The 20624-nt window shown below is 54.9% G+C and overlaps 5 protein-coding genes across 5 annotated transcripts; all 5 read right to left on the bottom strand.

The window, feature by feature from the left end:
• Window positions 1–531: 531 nt before the first annotated feature.
• CTAM01_00302 (uncharacterized protein) lies at window positions 532–876 on the bottom strand (the record flags this gene model as incomplete). The annotated part of the gene is made up of 2 exons (XM_060516355.1): window positions 532–576; window positions 658–876. 2 exons carry the CDS (start codon window positions 874–876, stop codon window positions 532–534), a joined length of 264 nt encoding a protein of 87 aa, XP_060388981.1.
• Window positions 877–3411: 2535 nt separating this feature from the next.
• On the bottom strand, window positions 3412–5604 carry CTAM01_00301 (FAD binding domain-containing protein; the record flags this gene model as incomplete). The annotated part of the gene is made up of 4 exons (XM_060516354.1): window positions 3412–3740; window positions 3791–4825; window positions 4884–5263; window positions 5321–5604. The coding sequence occupies 4 exons, from the start codon at window positions 5602–5604 to the stop codon at window positions 3412–3414; spliced, it is 2028 nt and encodes a 675-aa protein (XP_060388980.1).
• A 3539-nt stretch (window positions 5605–9143) lies between these two features.
• On the bottom strand, window positions 9144–10853 carry CTAM01_00300 (WSC domain-containing protein; the record flags this gene model as incomplete). Its single annotated transcript, XM_060516353.1, has 2 exons — window positions 9144–10597; window positions 10700–10853. The coding sequence occupies 2 exons, from the start codon at window positions 10851–10853 to the stop codon at window positions 9144–9146; spliced, it is 1608 nt and encodes a 535-aa protein (XP_060388979.1).
• Window positions 10854–12004: 1151 nt separating this feature from the next.
• CTAM01_00299 (acyltransferase) lies at window positions 12005–13710 on the bottom strand (the record flags this gene model as incomplete). The annotated part of the gene is made up of 2 exons (XM_060516352.1): window positions 12005–13311; window positions 13383–13710. The coding sequence occupies 2 exons, from the start codon at window positions 13708–13710 to the stop codon at window positions 12005–12007; spliced, it is 1635 nt and encodes a 544-aa protein (XP_060388978.1).
• A 1600-nt stretch (window positions 13711–15310) lies between these two features.
• Window positions 15311–17860, bottom strand: CTAM01_00298 (uncharacterized protein; the record flags this gene model as incomplete). The annotated part of the gene is made up of 1 exon (XM_060516351.1): window positions 15311–17860. The coding sequence occupies one exon, from the start codon at window positions 17858–17860 to the stop codon at window positions 15311–15313; it is 2550 nt and encodes an 849-aa protein (XP_060388977.1).
• Between the last annotated feature and the right edge of the window lie 2764 nt (window positions 17861–20624).

The following is a 20624-nucleotide window of genomic DNA, read 5'->3' as shown; positions in this document are numbered from 1 at the left end:
ACGCTCATCTTGTATCAACGCCGTGATAACACTCATTCTGTCCCTAGAGGCTCGTACCTGACAGCCAGCTCTGCTTACGTGGAAAGATATAAACAGCGCCGACCGTCCCTGCCTTACCAAGCCTTCATCTGATGAATTTTCCCACCCCCGAATACACAGAGAATACACACAGGAAGAAGCCTATATACCCCCCCTCAAGTCCATTCTCGCCACCAGCAACAGCAGGCGCCCCTCTAGGTCGGGGGGGTCAGGACAAACTGGCTGGGTGGTAGAGTGGTTCAAGGCCAACAATCAAATTACGCCCACAGCCTACTCGACGACAGGCTCACGAGTTCCCGAGTTCGAATACCAGTATGAGCACCAAGGGATGTAGCCCCCAATTCAGCACTGGGGGGTGAACTCTTTTTGACTGTTATTATATCTAGTAGATATCGGCATGGCTATTCGTCTAATATTCCCATGTCTCCAACACCATTCTCACGACACCCGCCCCCACCCCCCTTCATGAACCCGCATCATGAACAGAACCTATCACAGACACCTCTTCTGGCAAACATCAACAATACAAGCAGAACACTACAACACCCATCGATTAGCGGTGCGTGGTTTCCAGCAAATGAACTAAAACAAAAGTCAATAACCACGAGAGAAACTCACGTATTTATCTCCATTCGCTTCCTTGTACCAGCAATATCCGGACCCCTTCGCTCTGCAGCAGTCGCACTCGACTCTTCTGGGCAGCAAACCACCGCCGACATTGTTAGGCGAGGAGGAATGGTCGAGAGAGCGGGCTTCTCGGACTTCTGCGGTGTCTAGGGCTGCCGCGGCGGCGGAGGAGAGGAGGAGGGGGAGGATGGTGAAGACGGAGAATTGCATGGTGGGCGATGTGGTGCCGTCTGGTGAAGTTGCAAGTGAGTCTGCTGTGTGTAGTTACACGGGTAGGGGCAGGGTGAGAGGATTGGGTGATGCTTTGAACGAGTTGGTGTATGGAGCTGGGGTAAAGTAGTTTGATTTGCTGCGATCATGGCCCAATTTATACATGATAACCTCGATTGTTACGTGGTTGGTACAAGTAGGTACGGTAGGTGCGTAAAAAGGAGCAAATTCCCGTAAACGATACTCTAGCCTTTGAGTTGGCTTTTGAGTTGAGCCTAGTCAGATTACACGCCGTAACCTTCTGACTCTACAAATCATTGCAATGTCTACAATCTCATTTCTCTGTGTCCTCGCCAAGAGTTCTTCTACTTTATGGTTCTCGTAAAAACCCCTGTACAGCTAAACGGCCAATTGGCCGTGGTGAGAGTTTGGGGCACCAGTCGATCTTTCAAGGCTGTGAATCGTCTCGTTATTTTGGGTATTGGGTTATTTCTTTAGGACCCCCAAAAAGTCAAATATAGTTTAGTCAAAGCTAGAGACAACTTTGAGACTCAACCGCCCTACGCCAACAATAGACAGACCCCTTTACCATCATCCTCATTTGATTTTCCCCCTTTCGTACCTTTTCACATGATGATATTGGATCGTTGTAGAGTCTCAAGAGCTCCAGCAGTGGTTTATAAATAGGTCGCACATTTCACTGTGGACGGCGTCACCGAGGGGCTGCTGCTCATCTAACACGGGCCATTGGGCAATCTTCAGAAAAAAGCGTCGAAACCTTCCAGCCCATTTCCCCTGTACATCAGCTGTTCTTTAATGCCAATGTGTACCTCAACGTCCACTCCTGGTTTAGCTTAGTAGTTGGTTCTGCTGAGGGCTACTCATAAACTAGAGCCCATGTATCAGAGTAGAAGTGTTACGTTATATCTACTGGAGAACCAACATACAATCGCATCCTCGCAATTGGCAAGTAAATGATCAACTTCAGAATCTTTATCATCGTTGTATTCAGGGAAATCATCTCTGTGCCCAGGCGTAGCAGAGAAAATAAACAGAGGGCTAGCTCTCCCACTGCTCCGCCACTAAATCTCTAGCGAGGCCTGAGAAAGGAATCCTGGATTTTTCCGCAGGCCAATGAGGTGACCTACAAGCTACCCAATACCTCCAAGTCAAAGAGCAGAAGCACATGCTGCGCACCTCACTCAATAAGGTGACGTCGGAAACCCCAAACCCCGCAGGTCCTTAAACTCCCGGGCCTCCTCCGAAGGCCAACGGCCAACAGCCCTCCGAAAAGCCGGTCGTGACGAGGGCTCCGGTCATCATCCCACCGGAGCCGACTCACCACAGTGGAGTCACCCGGACCACGGACGTCGTCGGCATAGCAAACTTACCCAGCCGGACAGCTGCGCTGACCCCCGTCAGTCCATCCCCAGCATATCACCTCAAAAGTCCTCCACAACAAACGTCTACCTCCACGACCCCGAAGAAACGAAACAGACCAAATAGGGCAAAACCACAAGACACCAACGGAGAACGAGGTCGTACAAGCAGGCATCTAAGCAGCGGGAGAAACCCCAACCCGATGCCTACCAGCCAGCAGACGACATGCGGAACAAGGTAGGAAGACGTTTATGAAGCGAACTCCCTCTAGCGCACAATATCCAGGTACATCACAGCTTGGGCGTATGGCATGGCGTGGGAGGTCTAGATCCCCATCACATCAGACGATAACCTCACGCCAGCCCTATCGGAATCGAATCATGCTCACGTCCCGGAACTTCGCAGCACCCTCATTGATGACCAACGGCATGCCGCTGAGCGGTGACGGTCCCCATCCCTCCCTAGACCTGTGCCGTACAAGCTACTCACTCCTCCCTTCTAGCGCATGCAGACTCCGAGCAGGGCAGCGGCAGACCGACCGGTTCCTTCGGAGGGAACAAGATCCCGGATGCTTACTGCCTAGGTTTGGGACTTGAAAAGGGACGAGAGAGAGCTGCCAGGGTGGGTACATGGGGAAATAGAAGATGACAGCTCGCATGAACCCTCCCAAACGTGGTGTCATGTTCTCACGATCATTGCCCTAGCTCACAGCATACGTGGGCTCGTGGAGCTTAATTTAACCGGGGGAGTTAACCTAAAGCAGGGGATCTGTAATGAAATATTGCATCTATTGACATGTGTCTGCCTCATGTGGTAAATCTCATCCCTAAAAAGCTCAGCTATGGTGGAAAAAAACAAAATTGAGATCCAAGTACCCCTGCTTTGCAACAGAGCGTACTTAGCGACTATCCCCTTTAGCTCCTGAAAATGCCGTGATAACAACCGTACCGCGCCGCCACACTCCCCAACACCTGCCGGATAAGTTGGAAGAGAGAAAGTGATGATTTCATGTCTGCGTCTTTCCTTACATGCCTGGTGTCTTTCAGGCTGTGGATTATGTGTTCGCGTTTGTCGTGTGAAGTGGGATTTGTATGATACAAATATGCCCGAGTAAGAATGTCCCTGAATCGGACTCAAAATTAAGGGAATCTGTGTCTAAACTGCCATGGGGGTTGCGGTAGGGGTAGGCGATGCGCCGCCAGGCAATTGGAGGAAGCCGCCGTAGTATTCGTCTAGCCAGCGGGCAGCCTCCTCGCCGGCGTCGTCCATGCTGGAATCCCATCGGCCAACGGAACCCACATAGCCGTCAGGTCGTACGTTGACAATGGAAACCTCACCGGGACCGAGGCTACCAAGCCACTTGTTCGTGCAAAGCTGGCCACGCGTGTCCTGTTCTGGAATGTCGTCCAGGTAGAAGGTCCAGCGGCTATCCTGCAGCAGGGCAGGCAGGTCCGAAATCTCCACATCATCTTTAGGCATTGTAGCTATGGCTAGTGTTAGTAATTAAACTGAATTGCTGGTGAACAAGACTCACTAATCAAGGCAAATGTGAAGAGATGGCTGACGGCCGTGTATCTCTCGGGCCGGTAGTAGATGTCTTCAGACGATGGCAGTCTGGGCTGCGCAGCGTAAGAAGCACTAGCCGAGGCTGAGAGCTTGCTGATGAAAGAGTTGGCCGAGGCGATGGATTGGCAGAAAGTCTCCAGGAAAGGGCTCGACGCCTGGATATCCCACATCAAAAGGTAGATGCGGAACTGTCCGAGCATCGGGATGTCGAGCTGAATATCCACAGGATTTGAGTCGATGTATCTAGTGACCTTGGCCGGGGGAAGCAAGCAGCCAGGTCTGGCATCTCCCATGATGAGGCCTTGAGAGTCGGGCCTGTTCAGGGGGCTCTCAGAGTACTCAGCGCCGATGCCAGAAATGAAACGGACATTCGTCTTGAAGTTTTCTGACAGTGCTACCGCGTCACCTCCCGCAATCTGATTGGCGTGCTCGTAGTCGAAGTTGACCAGGTCAACAGCGATCTTTCTCCGCTCTTCTTCGTAACTCTCGAGCAGGCATTGCTTCGCGAGTCCTCGAATGCTCAGGTTGAGCTTCCACGCAATGTTCCACGAGTCATGCATAGAGGTGTTCATGCCCTGAGCAGACTTGGGGGAGTGCGTGTGACTGGCATCACCAGCGAGGAACGCCCTCAGATGGGGGTCGGTGAACCGGCTGGCCACTCTCTGACCAATCTGGTAACGTCCGAACCACTCGATATACTTCCAGTCGACCTCGAAAGGCGCCATGATCTTCTTCGCTCGAGCCATGACGAATTCCTGGCCAAGCTCTCGCTTGTCGGCCTTGGGGTTCGCCTTCAGCTCAATGTAGAAACGGGTCATATTCCTCTCTCTCGGGATAATCAGAATAGAGCCGTATTCCTGAGAGTACACTAGCGTCTTGGACCAAATGTCTGGGAAATCGGTGATAAGTTCGCCATCGAGAACACCCCAGATTGCTGGTTGCGAAAGGCCAATAGCCCGTGCATCAGGAATGCTCTTTCGTACTTTGGAGTGGGCACCGTCACCTTTTTCGGGTCAGTATATGTCTTTCCCAGCGCAGCGGTTTTGTAGTAGTTCACTCACATCCAACCAAGTACTGTGTCAGGATTGTCCGCCGGTCTTGGGTTACGTTTGTGCGACAGTTAACCTGTAGGGGCCCCGCCTTGTTTTCCGGAACGCTGTAGGACTCGAATGCGGTATTCCTCCGTACCTCGACCCCGCGCTTCTTCAAGTCATCGATGAAGAGGCCTTCAACCATACCCTGGTGAACGAGCAAAATGTAGGGATCGAGGACGTCAATGACGGGAGGGTAGTGTACCTCGCGGCCCAGTCTGTGCAGCGGCTCGTCGGCAGTGCTTCGCCAGAAGGAAATGTCGTAGACACGAACACCGCGGAGGAGCAGAGGGTCGGCGAGGCGCATTTGACGGAAAGTCTCGATCGTCTTGGGCTGCAGTCCGTCTGCTCTATCTCGGGTATTAGCTTACAGAGGCATGGTAGGTATGTGTGTATGGATTGTCTACCTTCCAACAGGCGTCTGGTCAGCTCTGTCGTCAATAAGCTCGACCTTAATTCCAAAGCGCCCGAGATTGGCAGCCAGCATCAAACCAGCGGGGCCAGCACCAACCACGCACACCTGGGCCTCTATAGGAGGCTCAGGCAAGCTGCGCAGGAGGGTGAGTGTGTCTACAGTGGGATCGATAGCATGGAGACGGCCAGCGGCGGTGCCGGCCAGCCCGTTCGTCGGGGCAGTCTGTCCGTTTTGGTCCTCCATTGAGCCGTCCGAGTTAAGTACACCAGGTGCCATAGTCGAGAGGCGTGTTGTGATGTCACAGTCTCACAGGACTACCGAATCGAGGTAATTGGTCGTCGGTATGTGATACTGGGTGGTTTGCAAAGTAAGTGACTAGCTAGCTAGCTATGGCAGAGGACCAATCGCCAACGAGGTCGAACGAAGACTATTGGAGAGGTAGGTGTAGGTGTTCAGGCTGGCTTGCCGCGCTCGCACGGCTTGCGGTTGAAGACTTTCGAACGTGGGGTCAAGGATGTAATGCGCGGGCTTGAGATACACCACACTGGCGCTCAAAGGCGCAGACTGAAGTAGGCGTGGAGCTCGAAGCGAAGCGAAGCGAAGAGGGAAACGGGATATTTTCGTACGGGCTCCAGCCGTCAAGAGGTTTAGTGTGGTGTCTCTTCGTCCGAGGGGTCTTTGTCTTGTGTGCGACGTAAGGGAAAATTGTTGGGTCCCAGGAGGTGGTATTCGAGATATAATAATAATATGAGATACGGCAGGGTCGCTGAATATGCAGCCAGACCAGGGCGGATTAGAGACCAAGGACCAGAATAGTGGGTGTGTGGTGAGGTGGGTTTGCAAGTTGCAGCGAACTAGCAGCAAGACCAATGACGGATGTTGCTGGACCAGGGCTGCAGCAGCAGGCGGGACAAGCACACACGGGGAACGGGGTGAGAGAGCGCAGAGAGGGCAGACAAGACGGTGAGAAAATCAGAGAAGGGAAAGAAGGGAAGAGAGGAAAAAACAACCGACGAGTCCCTACAAGACCGAGAGAGTGGGAAGAGAAAAAAAAAAAAGAGGGGAGGGGCCTGCAGACTGATAGCTGGGTGGTTCGACAGAATTGGAGATTGCTTCGCGGATGCTTCAAACGATTTCAGAAAGTGGCATGATGAGCTTTTGGAGAGCGGCAGGAATCGAGTGAGAATCAGACCACCACGGATTATTTACCCATGCCTGCCATACTTTCAGCCTCTTCCCATTGGCCGACCCCCCTCCGGAAGGGACAGCAGGGTCCAGCTGGTTGGGCGCTAGTCCCGTTTCGGTGTGCTCCAGAACGTGGCAGGTGCGTTCAGTGCTCCTTCCTCTACCTACGAATACCACTACCTAGGCCTGGCGTGCCTGCTTCACACCTTCCAGAATCCACGGGTTGGACCTCTGAAGGCTGACGGATGACTGCGTTCACGCCATGGCGGGGGCAAGCCGCGACCGTTTATGAGGCCACTTTTTGACTTTAGCCTCGTTTCCAGCAACACCTGCCCAGCGTTTTTAGCATCACCACTTCATAGGTACGCAGTAGTTCACTTTCACTTCACTTCTCTTCCCACCTCAAGCTCCCACCCAATCCAACTCAGACCCTCTCCTTCTACACTATGACTACTGCCATGCAAGATATGGATATGGATACGTCGCTGCTCACAAATCATTCAACCTCATCCGGCCTAAGGAGTACCGTCCCATATCTTTCGATGGAGTCTTCAGTCGGATTCCAGTCTCGACCCCTCCGCTAAGGTCCGCCTATGCACCTTGGCAGCTTGTCCTCTCGGCGCCCAGGTGGGTTCTCTCGATAGAGTTGCAACCTTTGGATACCTTAAGCTGCGCTGTATAGAGTACATACATGAACGACACCATCACGAGCCAATTACTCCAGACTTTGCAGACGCCGACATCTGTCACCCTGACTCTCATATCTACCCATCCTAAGGTATTATCACTGCACCACTAGCAGACTGCGGAAACATTCCAATGTCAACGTTGGACCATCCTCGTCCGGGATTAGCTCCGCTAGCGGGTACCAAGCACGGAGGTTGGAAACGTGGAAACCCCCGATGCCGGGCATGGCATTATCTTCTACTCCCGTCGGCCCCTTCCCCATGTTACGCCAATGCTCATCTCTGACATGGCGAGGTGCGAACGGATACATCATACACACAGCCTAGTGTAGCAGCGCAGCCAGCATCCGACATGTCACTGTCACTGTCCCTGACGGAGCCCTATTCGTTTCTTTTTTCAACTTCTGACACCGGCTTTCTGCAACTTCCAGAGACCCCCTACTTTCCATGTTCCTTCCAACAAGTTCTAAGCAGAACCCTAGGGCCCATTTCCCTCCCACACCGCTGCAGTAGTCTTCACAACACCATGGCAGAATCCTACGAGACTTCATGTCTACGATGACTTTCCTTTGCATAACATGCGCGGCACAGCTACGCTCTCGTATGGCAATGGCATGGTATGGCGTGGCTCCGGCCTATACCATCTGCTCTATCAACTGCCGTATCCAACGTGCCTCATCCTCATAGCTTTTTCTCGCCCAACTATCGACCAACCCGGCCGGCCTTAACACAACACCACGCGGCTGCTCTCCAGATTTTCCGATCTGACCCCACTCGCCAATGCCATGAACAGCAGACCCCGAGGGTACCGCCAACTTGGTCGTCCCCAGGTTTCTTTCTGGAAAGTCTTAGTCACTAGCACCGTCTTTGGTTCCTCGGGACTAAGACGGCACGTTGAGGGCTTTTTGACTAGACTGGCTAGTTCCATTGCCTCTTTACCCTGCTTGACCTGGCTCCCCTCCTTCTGATCGGCGAGGCCCCGCGTACAAGGCCTGCCTGCAGACCGGAGCCGACCGTCGATTGCTTAACCCCTAGTCACGGATTGAATGCGTCTGCTTCCAACATATCCGGATCAAACATGAGAGACAGCTCGCCTATCGGTGCAGCTATCCCAACGCTATGGCTCGATTGATAACAACGTCCCCTACGTCTCAGTGTGAACATTCTGGTTGGCTGTGAGAACGGCAAGTTTTGCCGTCTCATCATGCGGTTTGCGCGTGGACAATCGGCAAAAGGCACCAGGGAGTCTTCCCCTGCGTCACAGCTCCCACTCTCCCCGCGGCAAGTGACTTCTGGGGAATGCGAGAATCAAACACAAGCATATCGTGCGACTTGGCACATGTGTTCGAGCTAGACAAGTGCTCTTCGCTCGAGCTACGGCAAATGAAGAAGCCTTCGTTCTACTCTTGAGATGCGTAGTAGAAAGGTGCCCCTAAATGATCATACCATATGATGATGCTGGTCATACGGTTTTGCTTCGGAGTGATAGTATCTTTCTTCACAGTGCTCGGACATCACCTAACCTCTTCCCTATTTGTGATAACTTTCACATGGTATTCTCTCTGATACTGCTGAGGAATGCCGTCGCACGCATTCTTGCAATATCCTGGCAACATATGCTCAGTAGCCTCAGTCTCGCGTTCGCTTGGTATATTGTCCTTCTTCCTTCCATATGACTTCCTTGAGGACGATATACGTCCTTAAAGGCAGAAGTTGGTGATATGGAATGACACAGTTTGAGCAGAAGCCTTGGGACAAGATCCTGGATAGTTTCAGAGTTCCAAACTGCCGCGACGGGCGTAATGATGCCAAATAGTGTTGATCTTGGTACACTCTAACATCACCCAGCACTTGTTCACCCATCGCTTTGAGCTGCGGTGCGGTATCTCCTCAATGAATTATAATTATAGAATCACAGACGCGGTGATCAGAGTCACCTAAACATCATACACGCGGACAAGCTTGCGTCTTCAGAAAGTCAACCCGAACTTCCTTTTCCCCTCCCAAAACAAGATCGAAGCTGGTGCTCCAGCCGCTCGTCGCAAGCTGCACCTGGGCTTGGAAGAGCGCATACCCGCTATCATCCTTGCCCGTCGCCGCGAGCTCGACGCTCTCGACGTCGAGCCTCCTGTGGATCGCCTCGGAACGCCGCACGAGACGCACAACGTCCATCGTCACGGCATCTCCCGCGCGCTCCTTCAACACCGCGGCCGTGACGGTGAATGTGCGCTCGTTGTTCACGCTCGTCCGGTTGACGCAAGAGGAGGCTGCTTGGTAGAGCAGCGCGTCGTCTAGCGGGAACCCGCTGCCGTCGTTCTTGTACACGGATGTGGCGTTGCTCGAGGGCGTCGTCAGGTGGACAAGAAAGCTGCTTATACCGCTCGCTGCGCTGATGGCCGTCTCGAACTGGTACCAGGCGAACGTCTCGCCCCAGAGCCCATGCGTGGCGCCGCCTTCGTCGAGCGTCGCGGGGACAACAACGGAACCCTCGCCCCCTCGATCTGCGAAGCTCAGATGGACGGCCAAATCGCCAGTGTCCCGACCCGTCCCTTGCGTCGTCCTCACGCGCACCCAGCCGCTGAACGCAAGGCTCCCGTTGCCGCTCAGCGCCAGCGTGACGTAGGGCTTGATATCGACGGGTTCCACGGGCTCCGTCAACTGCACCGTCGCGGGCACGGTATCAATCATGCGCGTAAAGACGTCGGCGCACGCCGTCCTGAACCCGTTCTTGGTACAACCCAGGTCCCTGATCGTCTTGTTCCCGTCCGACGAGAAGATGTGCTTGTCCGAGTTGAGCGTCTCGTTGTGCCCGACGACCAACGGGTTCGACGTGTTGCCCCGCACGTACTCGGTCGCGATCCGGTTATCAAAGTCGTCAAACGTGCTATCAAACTTGGTCACCGTGTCCGGGCTCGGGTCCAGGCCTGTGATGTGCGGGTTATTCCGGCTGTGCACGCCGCCGAGGGTATGCCCGCACGCCACGAGCGAAATCATCTCGCTCTGGCTGAAGCCGGCTTTCGCAAACGTCGCCAGCGTCGTGTCGAGCGGCGTCTGCGGCTCCGGTACGCCCGCGGGCCCGGCGGTGCTGGCGTCGACACGCCCCGCGCGGAAGGGCATCTTTGCGCCACCGCAGCCCGCGTTGGCGACGACGACGCTCATGGCGAGCAGGTCGGCGGCGGAGGCGCGGATCGAGTAGAGGTTGCTGAAGAAGTTGAAGGTGTTGTTGAAGGCCGCGCCGCCGTTCTCGGCGCGGCCGACCTCGAACCAGATGGAGCCGTCTAGGCCGCCTGTCCCCGCGGCGGCGTCGGTGGTGGCTACGTCGTGGAAGGCGGTGCGGATCCACTCGGCGGCGAACTGGCGGCCGGCGATGTTGCCGCCAAAGGAGCAAGGGGTCACGCCTGGAAGTCATCCGTGTGTGTTAACCAGATGGAACGCTGAGGGAAGGGGAGCGAAGGAGGGGGCGGACGAGAGAGGCGGGACTGGAGGCGTAGATCACGAACCTTCGACGAAACCCCTGCTGCGGTATCCCGTCTGTAATGAGAGGATATCCTCAATCTCGTCGTACTTGGAAGGCCAGGCATATGCGGCTCCCACGCTGTGCGACAACGCGGCGATGCCGCTGATGACGGCGACGACAAGTCCGTCCCTTCTCATTGTCAGAGCTGGTCTCAAATTATACCCCCAACGAGCGTCTGATCAAATGAAGGGGAAAATAAATCAAAACGAGAGAGAACGCTGGCAGACATCCCAGGAAATAAACCCACGTCGCACGCGCGAAGATTTGGTGCTGGGTTTATAAATCCCCATCATCGCATTGGACCCGACCCTTTTTGGCACTTCATTTTGCCCCGGGGGGTTTTTATTGACTCCATTACGTGGAAGAGGGTCAATTGGTCTTTTTGTTTTTTTCCCACTCGAGGAACTTTTTTCTAAAGAGAGCGAGAGCTCCAGTATCGCCAAGACGTCAAAGGAAAACGGATCTGGCTTGCATCGGGTCCCTGGCCCGATGGAGCATCTCTGCCCGAAACTCGTGGGTTCTTGTTGGCGGCAACAAAACCTCTGCAGTGTGAAGGTGCTGCTGCTTCATAGCTGCAGGTTCGAGAAAAAAAAACCCTCGCAGCTGAAAAGGTGTGGATAAACGTCAAATAACTATAAACTAGTTCTCTAGACTCGGCCGAGTCAGTCCTAGTTCACATCATTCATGAAATGGAGGCAATCCTGCCCCAGACCAAGAGGAAGGGAATTCCCTTGAAAATCAGGAAACCCGAGCGGGATGCGAGCGTGGGAGGCTAACGTACTTCGTAGACCCGCACGGAATGGCCGACAAAGCTGGATTATCAGATGTAAAAAAAGTTATCTGATCGACCAGGGGGGCGGTCTGTAATATTAAAGTCCCCGCTGCCGTTGTGGGGGGAGAAGGGGACTCGGCGGCGACTCGAGGGATTTGAGGAACCAACCTAAACAGGTGATCCGGCTTAGCTTTATGGTTTAAAATCTGTTCGGACAATATTCATCTCTCCTTCTTCCTTCTTTGACGGGAAAGTGATTGGTGTTAAAGGTAGGTGTTCATTTCTCCTCAACGGCATGATGATGTCAATCTTGCGTTCGAGGAAGAATGATTCCCGTCTCAAGTCAGATGTCTTATACCGGATTATCTGTTGTCATTCATGATACGACGCAACTTTGCCATATTACCCACGCAAGACTACAACAACTCTCATCATTATATCCCGCTCGTCACAGGCCCCCTGATCCAGAGAAGGTAGTGTAACAGCATTTCAATACAAGTACTAAAGCACCCATCTCTACCTCCTCTTGTCAATCAGCTTCCCCTCAAACCAAGCCGCAAACTTGACAGCATTGGCATCCAAATACCTCTGCGCAAAATCAGCCACGCACACCACGCCAGGCATAAAGAAACACGTCGCCAACAGCACCCCAAACGTAAACTGCCCGCTCGTCTCCGCCCCCGTCAGCCCCGTGAAGAAGCGCACGAGGTGCCACCCGTACAGCCACAGCAGCGACCCGTGGACGAGGTACAGCGCGTATGAGATGCGGCCAAAGTACTGGATCAACCGGTTCGTGAAGAGCGGCTGCAGGAACGGCGACCGGTCGACCGACAAGACGAGCCAAGCGGACGCGAGCGGGATCCAGAGGTACTCGCCCTCGCCGTAGCGCTCCGGCGTGATGGCGACGAGCGTCTTGTACCCCGGCGAGAGGCCCGCCGTGCCGGTGCCCTTTGGGTACGAGAGGAGCCAGAGCGCGCCGAGGAAGGAGAGGGTGCCGAGCATCTTTTTGGTTACGCTGTAGGTTGGTGACGATGTGAGGGAGAAGCTCAGCCGGGCGAAGCGGCCATGTGGTCCCGGGGTTGCTGCTGCTGCCACGTACGGCAGGGTGTTATTGGCTATGGCAGGCTGCCAGTAGAAGTGCAGGTTGGCGCAGAGGAGCCCTGCGAGGAAGAGGAAGTACTGCCAGTAGTTGAAGTAGAGGGTGTACGCCACGAGGAAGAGGTTCATGCCGAGCCTAACCCGGGTGCGTAACCTCGAAAAGGCGACGTGAGCGAGGAAGATGACCAGAGAACAATCAAATTCAATCGGGATCGTCCAGAGCGTAGGCTCGTACGGGTACCCCTCTCCCCTCCGCAAGTTCCTCCCGAACGGATCCGACAGCCCGATGAGGTTCATCGCCCAGTCCCACAGCTGGTCGTAAGCACGATCGAACCGTGGCGGCCGCAGCGCCGGCACGGCTACGCCCGACGTGGGGATCTCGAACCATCCGAAATACGAAATCCACGCAATCACAAACGTCGTCATCGCGGGTGGCAGAAACAGGCGAATGTGCCGCCGAAAGGCCGACGAGGCGGCCGCGGTCGCGAACTCGGCCGTCTTGTGCTGGCCGAGGAGCTTCAGGGGCTTGTAGCTCAGCGCGAACCCGGAGATGACGAAGAAGACGCAGACGGACCAGAAGCCGGAGATGACGAGGCGTATGATGGGCAGCTGGATGAACATGGGGTCGTCGTCGCTCATGAAGCCGCGATGAATGTTCATGTTGGCTGTGACGAGGGACCAGTGGTGGCAGACGACGAAGAAGGCGGCTACACCCCGGAGACCATCTGCGGTTGGGGCGGGTTTCTTGTTAGCTCTTGTCCTTTGAGACTGGAAGGCCAATTGAAGTAGAACTTACCGAGCCATGCTGTAGGATGAAGCGGCTTCTGGACGGCATTCGGATCTGAGGCCTTGAGGAAGCTTGGAATCAAGGCACGGAAGATGTTTCTGGGGTATCGGAGCCACACAGGCAGCTGCCGTGCTCGAGGATGTGTCCGAGGAACAACGACACCAAAGTCGTCGTCGTGATCCACCAGCGGGATCTCCTCCTCTGCTTCATAGGCCTCCTTGCTCGGGGTGTCGAGGTCCAATGGGCCGATCCCCTCGCCGTCGTATGAGTTTGGCAAGTGCCTCAAGTGACACTCAGCCTGCGATGCCATGGCGTCAGTCCCAATATTTCCAGGCATGGCTTATGTCGTCCTCAGTCCTGCCAAGAATGTGAAGCCTCCGCGGGATTGTTCTCCTCGTGGATCGACAGGAGAAGAGAGAGAGAAAGGGGAGCGGAAAACCGATAGCAGCATGCCGCACAAGCATGAGCGGACCGGCACCACGTATTAAACCATACCGAAAGGCCGGTGATTCATCGTGCCGCCATCTCTTCCCCGTTCCCAAGCCCTCAACGTTGTTTTCTGAATATCGATCTGAAAACGATCAGCCGGGCAAGGCTAGCGGGTTCCGCCAAGATCGTCGCTGTCTAGGGCGAATCCGACGTCAATGAGGTCGTTCGTGAGGACGCATTGCGGATAGGATCGAAAGCCACGGCGTGGGAAGTGAGACAATTCGGCCAAGAAACTCGCTCCTCGTGCCGGGAATTATGTGCAGACGTCTCGGATATTGGCTTGGCTTTGGTGTCACCCGAGAGGCGGCGTAAGCTCCGTTTGCATCTATTCCGATGTATGTCGTCAACATAGAATGGCGCGGCTGACGACTACTTACTTGTGCATGAGAAGAAGACATACATCAGCGTATCTCCTTCCTGCAATGTTGACTTATTTCGTCGTGCGCGGCTTGGACCTCGACGAACACAAGCATTCCACGTCCACTTACTCCCCGTCGCATTCATTGCCTCATGTTACACAAAACCAACTCTTTGTGATGGTAATTGGTAAAAGGCATTCATGTCAATGGTCTAGAAATGCAAAAATGATAACTGTGAGATTCGAACTCACGCCTCTTGCGAGACCAGAATACTCATCCGTTGAACGAATGAAGCTTAGTAAGCTTGAGTCTGGCGCCTTAGACCGCTCGGCCAAGTTACCTTGTTGAACTTTGCGATCAGTTAGCGTTTAATGAAGGGCGCGCAGCATTCCACCCCGCCCTCGCCAATGCTGCCCACCTCGATGTCAACTTCAAACACACCAGACTTACAAACATAACACATAATCAGCGTGGATTTCACCAAGATATCACGATGCTATTTTGTTTGTCAGTTCGCCCCGAGTCGCACACTAGAAGCCGGTGGACGAATGACGCATTCGAATCGATGATTTATGAAAAGGGTGTTTGCGATTCATTCTGACCGTCCGTCTGGTCCTCATATCACGTCTGCTTCCCTCCATGTCAGGAGATGCCACCGCGGCGAACTGTCTCTCCACTCGGTTGTACTTACGATATTTTCTGAACTTAACGTGCGCTCTGGGGGGGAGATTGCGCCTGTGCGTAATTGCTCTTTGGTAGTGTATTCCATATGAGCGAACCAAGAGACCGATTAAGTAGACTGCCACCCAATCGTATATCTCATCCTTGCGCAACGCCTCCGATGGCCCATTCCTTCCATAAGCTCGATCTCAATTCTGAGACTTCATTAATCATGTTCCCGGCTGTAGAGTGAATAGCCAACTCATTGAGGAATGGAGATAGGGGCCTCGGTACTTCAAAGGCCAACCCCCCGGAAGAGCGCCGAATGGAATGTCATGAAGAGATAGTCACAGAAGCAGTAATATATTCCAATTCCCTTGCAAATTGAACCTTTTGTCTATTTTCTTCATGGAAAGCCACCCATTGTTTTTACTTCCAAAGCCCAAGAGCGAGAACTTTCTCTCCATCAACCCCCCAAATCGACCTGGCTTTAACAAACGCCGTTGCCTGCCCTTTCTCTCCTCCAGAAGATCCGGCCGGAGCCGCAGCAGAAACCGCACACTTTGGCACATTGAGATACACCAAATACGGTTGATCTCCTCCTTCACCAGCATCTCCAACAGACTCCCGATACGCCCTCCTCATCCACTCTTCCACCTCATCAAAGGACTTTGGCGCACGTGTAGCAGGACCACTGACAGCAAGCCACGCGATGGTAGAATGCACCAACGTCCCTGACACAACGACGTGGCAAGCACGTCTGTTGAAAGGAACATCAGCCGAAGGCGCCAGGTCCGCGGACCGGAACTCGACAGACGACGAGGGCACCTTTGCAAGGCCGAGGTGGGCGTGCCACTCAACGCCGGCCTGGCGAGGCAGCTCCTCGACCTCGACGGAGAAGAAAGGCGGAACGGGGCCTTCGGCCTCTCCATCGTCTCCGTCAGCCGTCACAATAGCCGACCAATCCGGGAGCTTCTGCGCCGCCGCGGCATCCTCGCCGAGAGACATATACGCCGGGTTAAACTTGCGATCCCACAGATCAGGTCCGCCGCTTCCGTCTCCGTCTCCGTCCTCGTCTTCGTCGCGCTTGTGAACGGCCTTCCACGCGGCCGCGGCAAGTTGGCCTTGCCGTCTCATGTCTGCCTCCTCTGGTGTGCGCGGGAAATATGCTACCGCGCTGGTCCAGAGCTGCACTTTCATCTCGGTGGCGATGCGCCAGAGGTGCTGCAGAGATAGAGTGATTTGCATCTCCAGGTTGCCCTCCTTTTCCGTGGGCAAGATCATGCTGGCCGGGACGAGCGGAATTTGGCCCGCAATCGTTACTGCTCTGATACCGTCGTGTGCCGTATCTTGACCGCCGCTCCTCAGGGGTACATCGATAGCCTGGCTATAGGGGCCGATGTTGGCTGGCGCCCAGTACGATCTCGACTGCACATGAAGTCCATTCCGTTCACGAGGCTCCAGCGCAGGCTTTATTGTCAGATGAACGTTGATGGCACTTCCGGCCTGTAGTTCGCCACAAGAAATCGTTACTCTGGACGGAGGATTAGGGTGCTGGAAGAGTTTACTGTAGATCTTGTTGATGGCTGGAAAATCCGACATGGACTGCAAGACGATGATGGTATTGGTGATGGCCGTAGTCGGCAGCGGCGGAGTGTGGTCAGCAAGAAGCTTCTGAATCTGCTGTACTATCTCCTCAGTCTGCTGCTCGACAGAGGAGCCCTGGCCCGATACCGCTTGAGCACCAAAGGACCAGTGGATATCGTCCGAAGGAGTTCTCGGCAGAACCGGTGTTTTGCCATTACTTTGCGTGAAGCCATCAACGGATGATGATGAGTCCGTTATTAACACCTGGCTATCCCGAGCCGCGGGCAATGACTCTAGGATAGACTGAAACCGGGGATCCAAGGCATTGGGAACCCGGGGCGGAGAGCAGCTTTCTCCCGTGCCCGCGTCAAGGGTTTGCTTTTCTCGGACACTCGCCCCCTGAAAGCTCAACCACGACGTCCCGCCGCCCTCCCTCACGGTCCGCCTGCCGGACTCCGGCACCTCGATGGCCTTTGTGAACAGCCCGGGCGGGCCGTCCAACACGAGCGTCTCGAACTCGCCCCCCTCGCCAATGACGGCGCCCTCGGCGGTACCAAAGCGTCCGAGAGCACGCTTCACGCGTGACGCGCCCGTGATGCTGCTCACCTTCTCCCACAAGAAATCGTCATCAAGCCCCGCGCTCGCGACCTTGATGATCCTCGCGTCGAGACCGGCGGCCGCCATGTCGTGGAGCAGCTGGGCGTCCTCGACGGCGCCCGGAACCACCGGGGGCAGCACGGGATACTTCCACAGGTACGCCAGCGGCGTGAGGCCCAGGCGCAGCGCGACGGATTCCACGCGCGTCCGCTGGTACGTGGACAGGATGGCTCCCGCACAGAGAGCGTTGGCCTCTGGGTGGTTCGCCATGACGGTACGGAGGAGGGGCACCATGCTTTCCGTCTCATCCGCGTCGACTTCTGGGCCCGCTTCGCCGCCACCGTCGCCGTCAGCACCACCTGACGGCACGGCATGGGAGTCGTAGTCTCTGCCCTCATACTTGGCACCGCCGTAGATGGGCTGGCGATAGAGCGGCAAGCCGGTGGCGTCTGCGTATAGGGGTATGACCTGGTGGCCGACGGTCTGGTACATGAAACTATTCAGGTCGGCTTCATCGTCGGCCCCTTTACCAGCCTCCTCCTCCACGACCTTCTCTTCCTTTCCCGTAGACTGATCTGACAGCTGAACATCCTTTACGTGATCCCTCGTGGGCTTGTAAATGATGGTTGCTGGGGCCGAGCGCGTGGCGTCGGAGCCGGCGCTGACGGAGGCGGAGGGGAAGAGATTAGCGAGTGCCACGAGTCGGTGCCCGTTCCTCTGACAGTGCAAGGCGGAGAAGAAACTGTCCTTGCCGCCCGAGACCAGGGCGATGACATTGAGCTGTTCGGATGACATGGCAGGCAGGCAGACTTCAGCCTGGCGTCCGACGTTATGCAGGCGGACGGTAGGACTGGGGGGACTCGGGTGAGTACGTCTGTCCGTGTGTCTCTACGGATATGTGTGTGCCTTGTGCCCGTGATCCGTGCTGTGCAGCGTGTAATTTATGTGCAGGCCCTCGCGTTGGCGTATGCGTCCGGGCGAAAAGTGTGGAAAGCCTTTGTGCACAGAGTCAATGGTCCGAGATTGATGGGCTTGTCTGGGTCTCCGCGCACCACGGAGGTATGGCGGGATGGGGACTGACAGATTCGTCTAGACCTCAAGGGGACCCTTGAATGACTAGGAGCTCCGTCTTCGGGACGTCGCGGCGTCGCGAGGCCGGGACTGCGGATGGAGGTTGATGAGTGTTGAAGTGGTTTGAGCCTTTGACGTGGTACAAGACGGAGTCAGTGAGGAACCCGGTACGACGTTTGGATTTCTGACCATGGAGGGGAAGGAGGGGAACGTTCACAGAAAAAAAAGAAAGAAAAAAAGACGGGCCCACTGACCGTAAGTTCGAAATGGAGCCCAATACGGAAAGCAGGAGGAAACGGTTAACTTACAACGAAAAGGTCAAGAATAATCTATTGTACCTGCATTATTCACAACCTCACAGCAATTGCAGCTTCTCCGCTAGTATAATGCCCCCATCCTACGTGAGGAATGGAAGTCGCAATTCCTTCTATTGCATGGATTGATGATGTGGGTAGTGGTCAGCCGTCAAGATGCTCCCCGGCTCTTATCGAATCATTCCCTGGTAACGGCATCCGTACGCATAAGATACCTTACAGAAGGCAAGACAAGCTTGACAAGGTGAAGTGAGGTGAGGTACTCCGTACCCGCCAAAACGGCACGGCAGCTGGATGCAATAGAAGCTATGGAGACCCTGCCATCCAGTCGTTCCTTGCAGCGATTTCCTTCCATCGAGATCCGACTGGCCGGCCTCGACTCCTTCTTTGCCCATCAGTGGATGCTGTCCCGGGGGCCCTTGGGGGGAAGGGGAGGGGGCAACATACGGTACAGTACCACATTACAAACACGACTGTTGCATGATAAAAAGCCGTTACGACGACTGACTGGAGCATATCCATTCTCATACCCTTCGCTAGCCCTGGGCTGTCTCTGGTCTGGGTTACGTTCGGCGCATGGGTGGTTGGGACATGGTAAACAAAGGTGGTAATTTGATATTCGTTAGTCGGGGGCCCCGGTCAGTTCCGCGCCGCTGGGGACTCGGGACTGGTGGACAACGGGTGGGGTCTTTTTCGGGGGTGGCCTGGAGGGAAATTCCAAAACCTGGCCGTCCTCCCGGGGGCCCGGCCGTCTCGAACGCCTCGGTTCCCAGGATGAGGGAATCCCTTCAGCTTTGTCAAACTCCGCCGGTCCTGTTAGTGTTAGGGGACCTGGTCTGGCTTTGATTCCTTGAAGCCTTGAAGGAGAGGGGCTTTGGGGTCGCGGGCGGCGACGGGCCTTGTAGATTAGCGGGACTGCCGTTCTATGCCTGTGCCTGAGGTATCCCCCTTCGACCTCTCTCTTGATCTCTCTCCACATCCGTAGAGTCTCATTCTCCCCTCAGGCTCACACTCAGTCTCCAGTCTCCCGAGTTCCCCCCTCCACCTCGTGCGAGTCGAGAGGTGCCCCTCTGAAGATAACCCTCGCTCGGGCGGGCCGCCCCAAGATTGCGCTGGAGTTGTCACTGGAGTTCGCTTCATGCCTCATGGGCTGATACCCTCCAAGGCCCCTCCAGTCAACCTTACACCGCCGGCACCCTCGTCCCTGAACTTCCATGTGGAATTCTAGAAAATCTCGACTCGCGAGCGAACTCGCTTAAGACCAAAAGAAAAAAAAGATTGAGAGTGAGGGGGGAAAGAGGCAATGGGACGGGTTTGCGGGTTCCAATGGAACATGTACATTGAAACTGGGGCTACCGGCACAACGACGTTGGATTACCCGGAATGCCCGCCTTGTCCCCACGGCAGCATGGCTACCTATCAAGTTGCTTGCGCCAAAAGAGTCCAGCCCTTGGATGAACGGTGATGGGCCAGCTTTCATTTCGTTGAGGTATCATCCACCACGGGGGAACTGTCAAAGACGAGTTAGGACTTTTGTTGTGAAGTCACCTGTCCACGTTGAATTCCACCAAGAGTCCGTGATCACCATCGCCATCATGTCCATCAGAGGGCCCTTCTGTGTCATAATCACATCAGCAGAAGAGATACGAATAGTTCACTGCTAGCCTACGAGCACGGTTCAAGCACCATCCCCCATCAAGCAAAACCTACCCGTCAAACTTTCGTGGCAAGAGAAGAGATAATTGTCCGAGACGCGACGACTATCCGCAAGACCCTGTTGATTAAGCCCGGTCAATCAATCTCAAGTGCAACTTCTTGCCAGCCTAATCACATCCACTTGCCCCCGCCAGTCCATCAGGTAAACCTGACAGAGCTTGAAGCCTTGACCAGCGCAATATGGATCTTGGACGGTATCAGAATTTTCACCCAGAATCGCCGTAGTTCAGAGGATGAGAATGAGATGAGGAGACGAGCCCATCTGGGAGGGATTGCTCGAGCTCAGACCCCATCCCTTATGAAGCGGTGAGAAGAAGCAATCACCAGTCCTGCAACTCTCGTCACATCTCGCTCCAAACTAAACCGTCGCTTTGCCGTCTTTTTTAATTTACTGTTCCATCGCGCGGGGGGGGACCAGTAAGATGAACAAGAGCCAATAGTCACCACCAACACGGATT

The sequence above is a fragment of the Colletotrichum tamarilloi genome (genome assembly GCF_030869305.1).
Source record: "Colletotrichum tamarilloi strain Tom-12 chromosome Unknown Scaffold_1.1, whole genome shotgun sequence".
NCBI lineage: Eukaryota > Fungi > Ascomycota > Sordariomycetes > Glomerellales > Glomerellaceae > Colletotrichum > Colletotrichum tamarilloi.
Note: the sequence above shows the minus strand (reverse complement) of the source record. Positions and strands in the feature narration are given on the sequence as shown.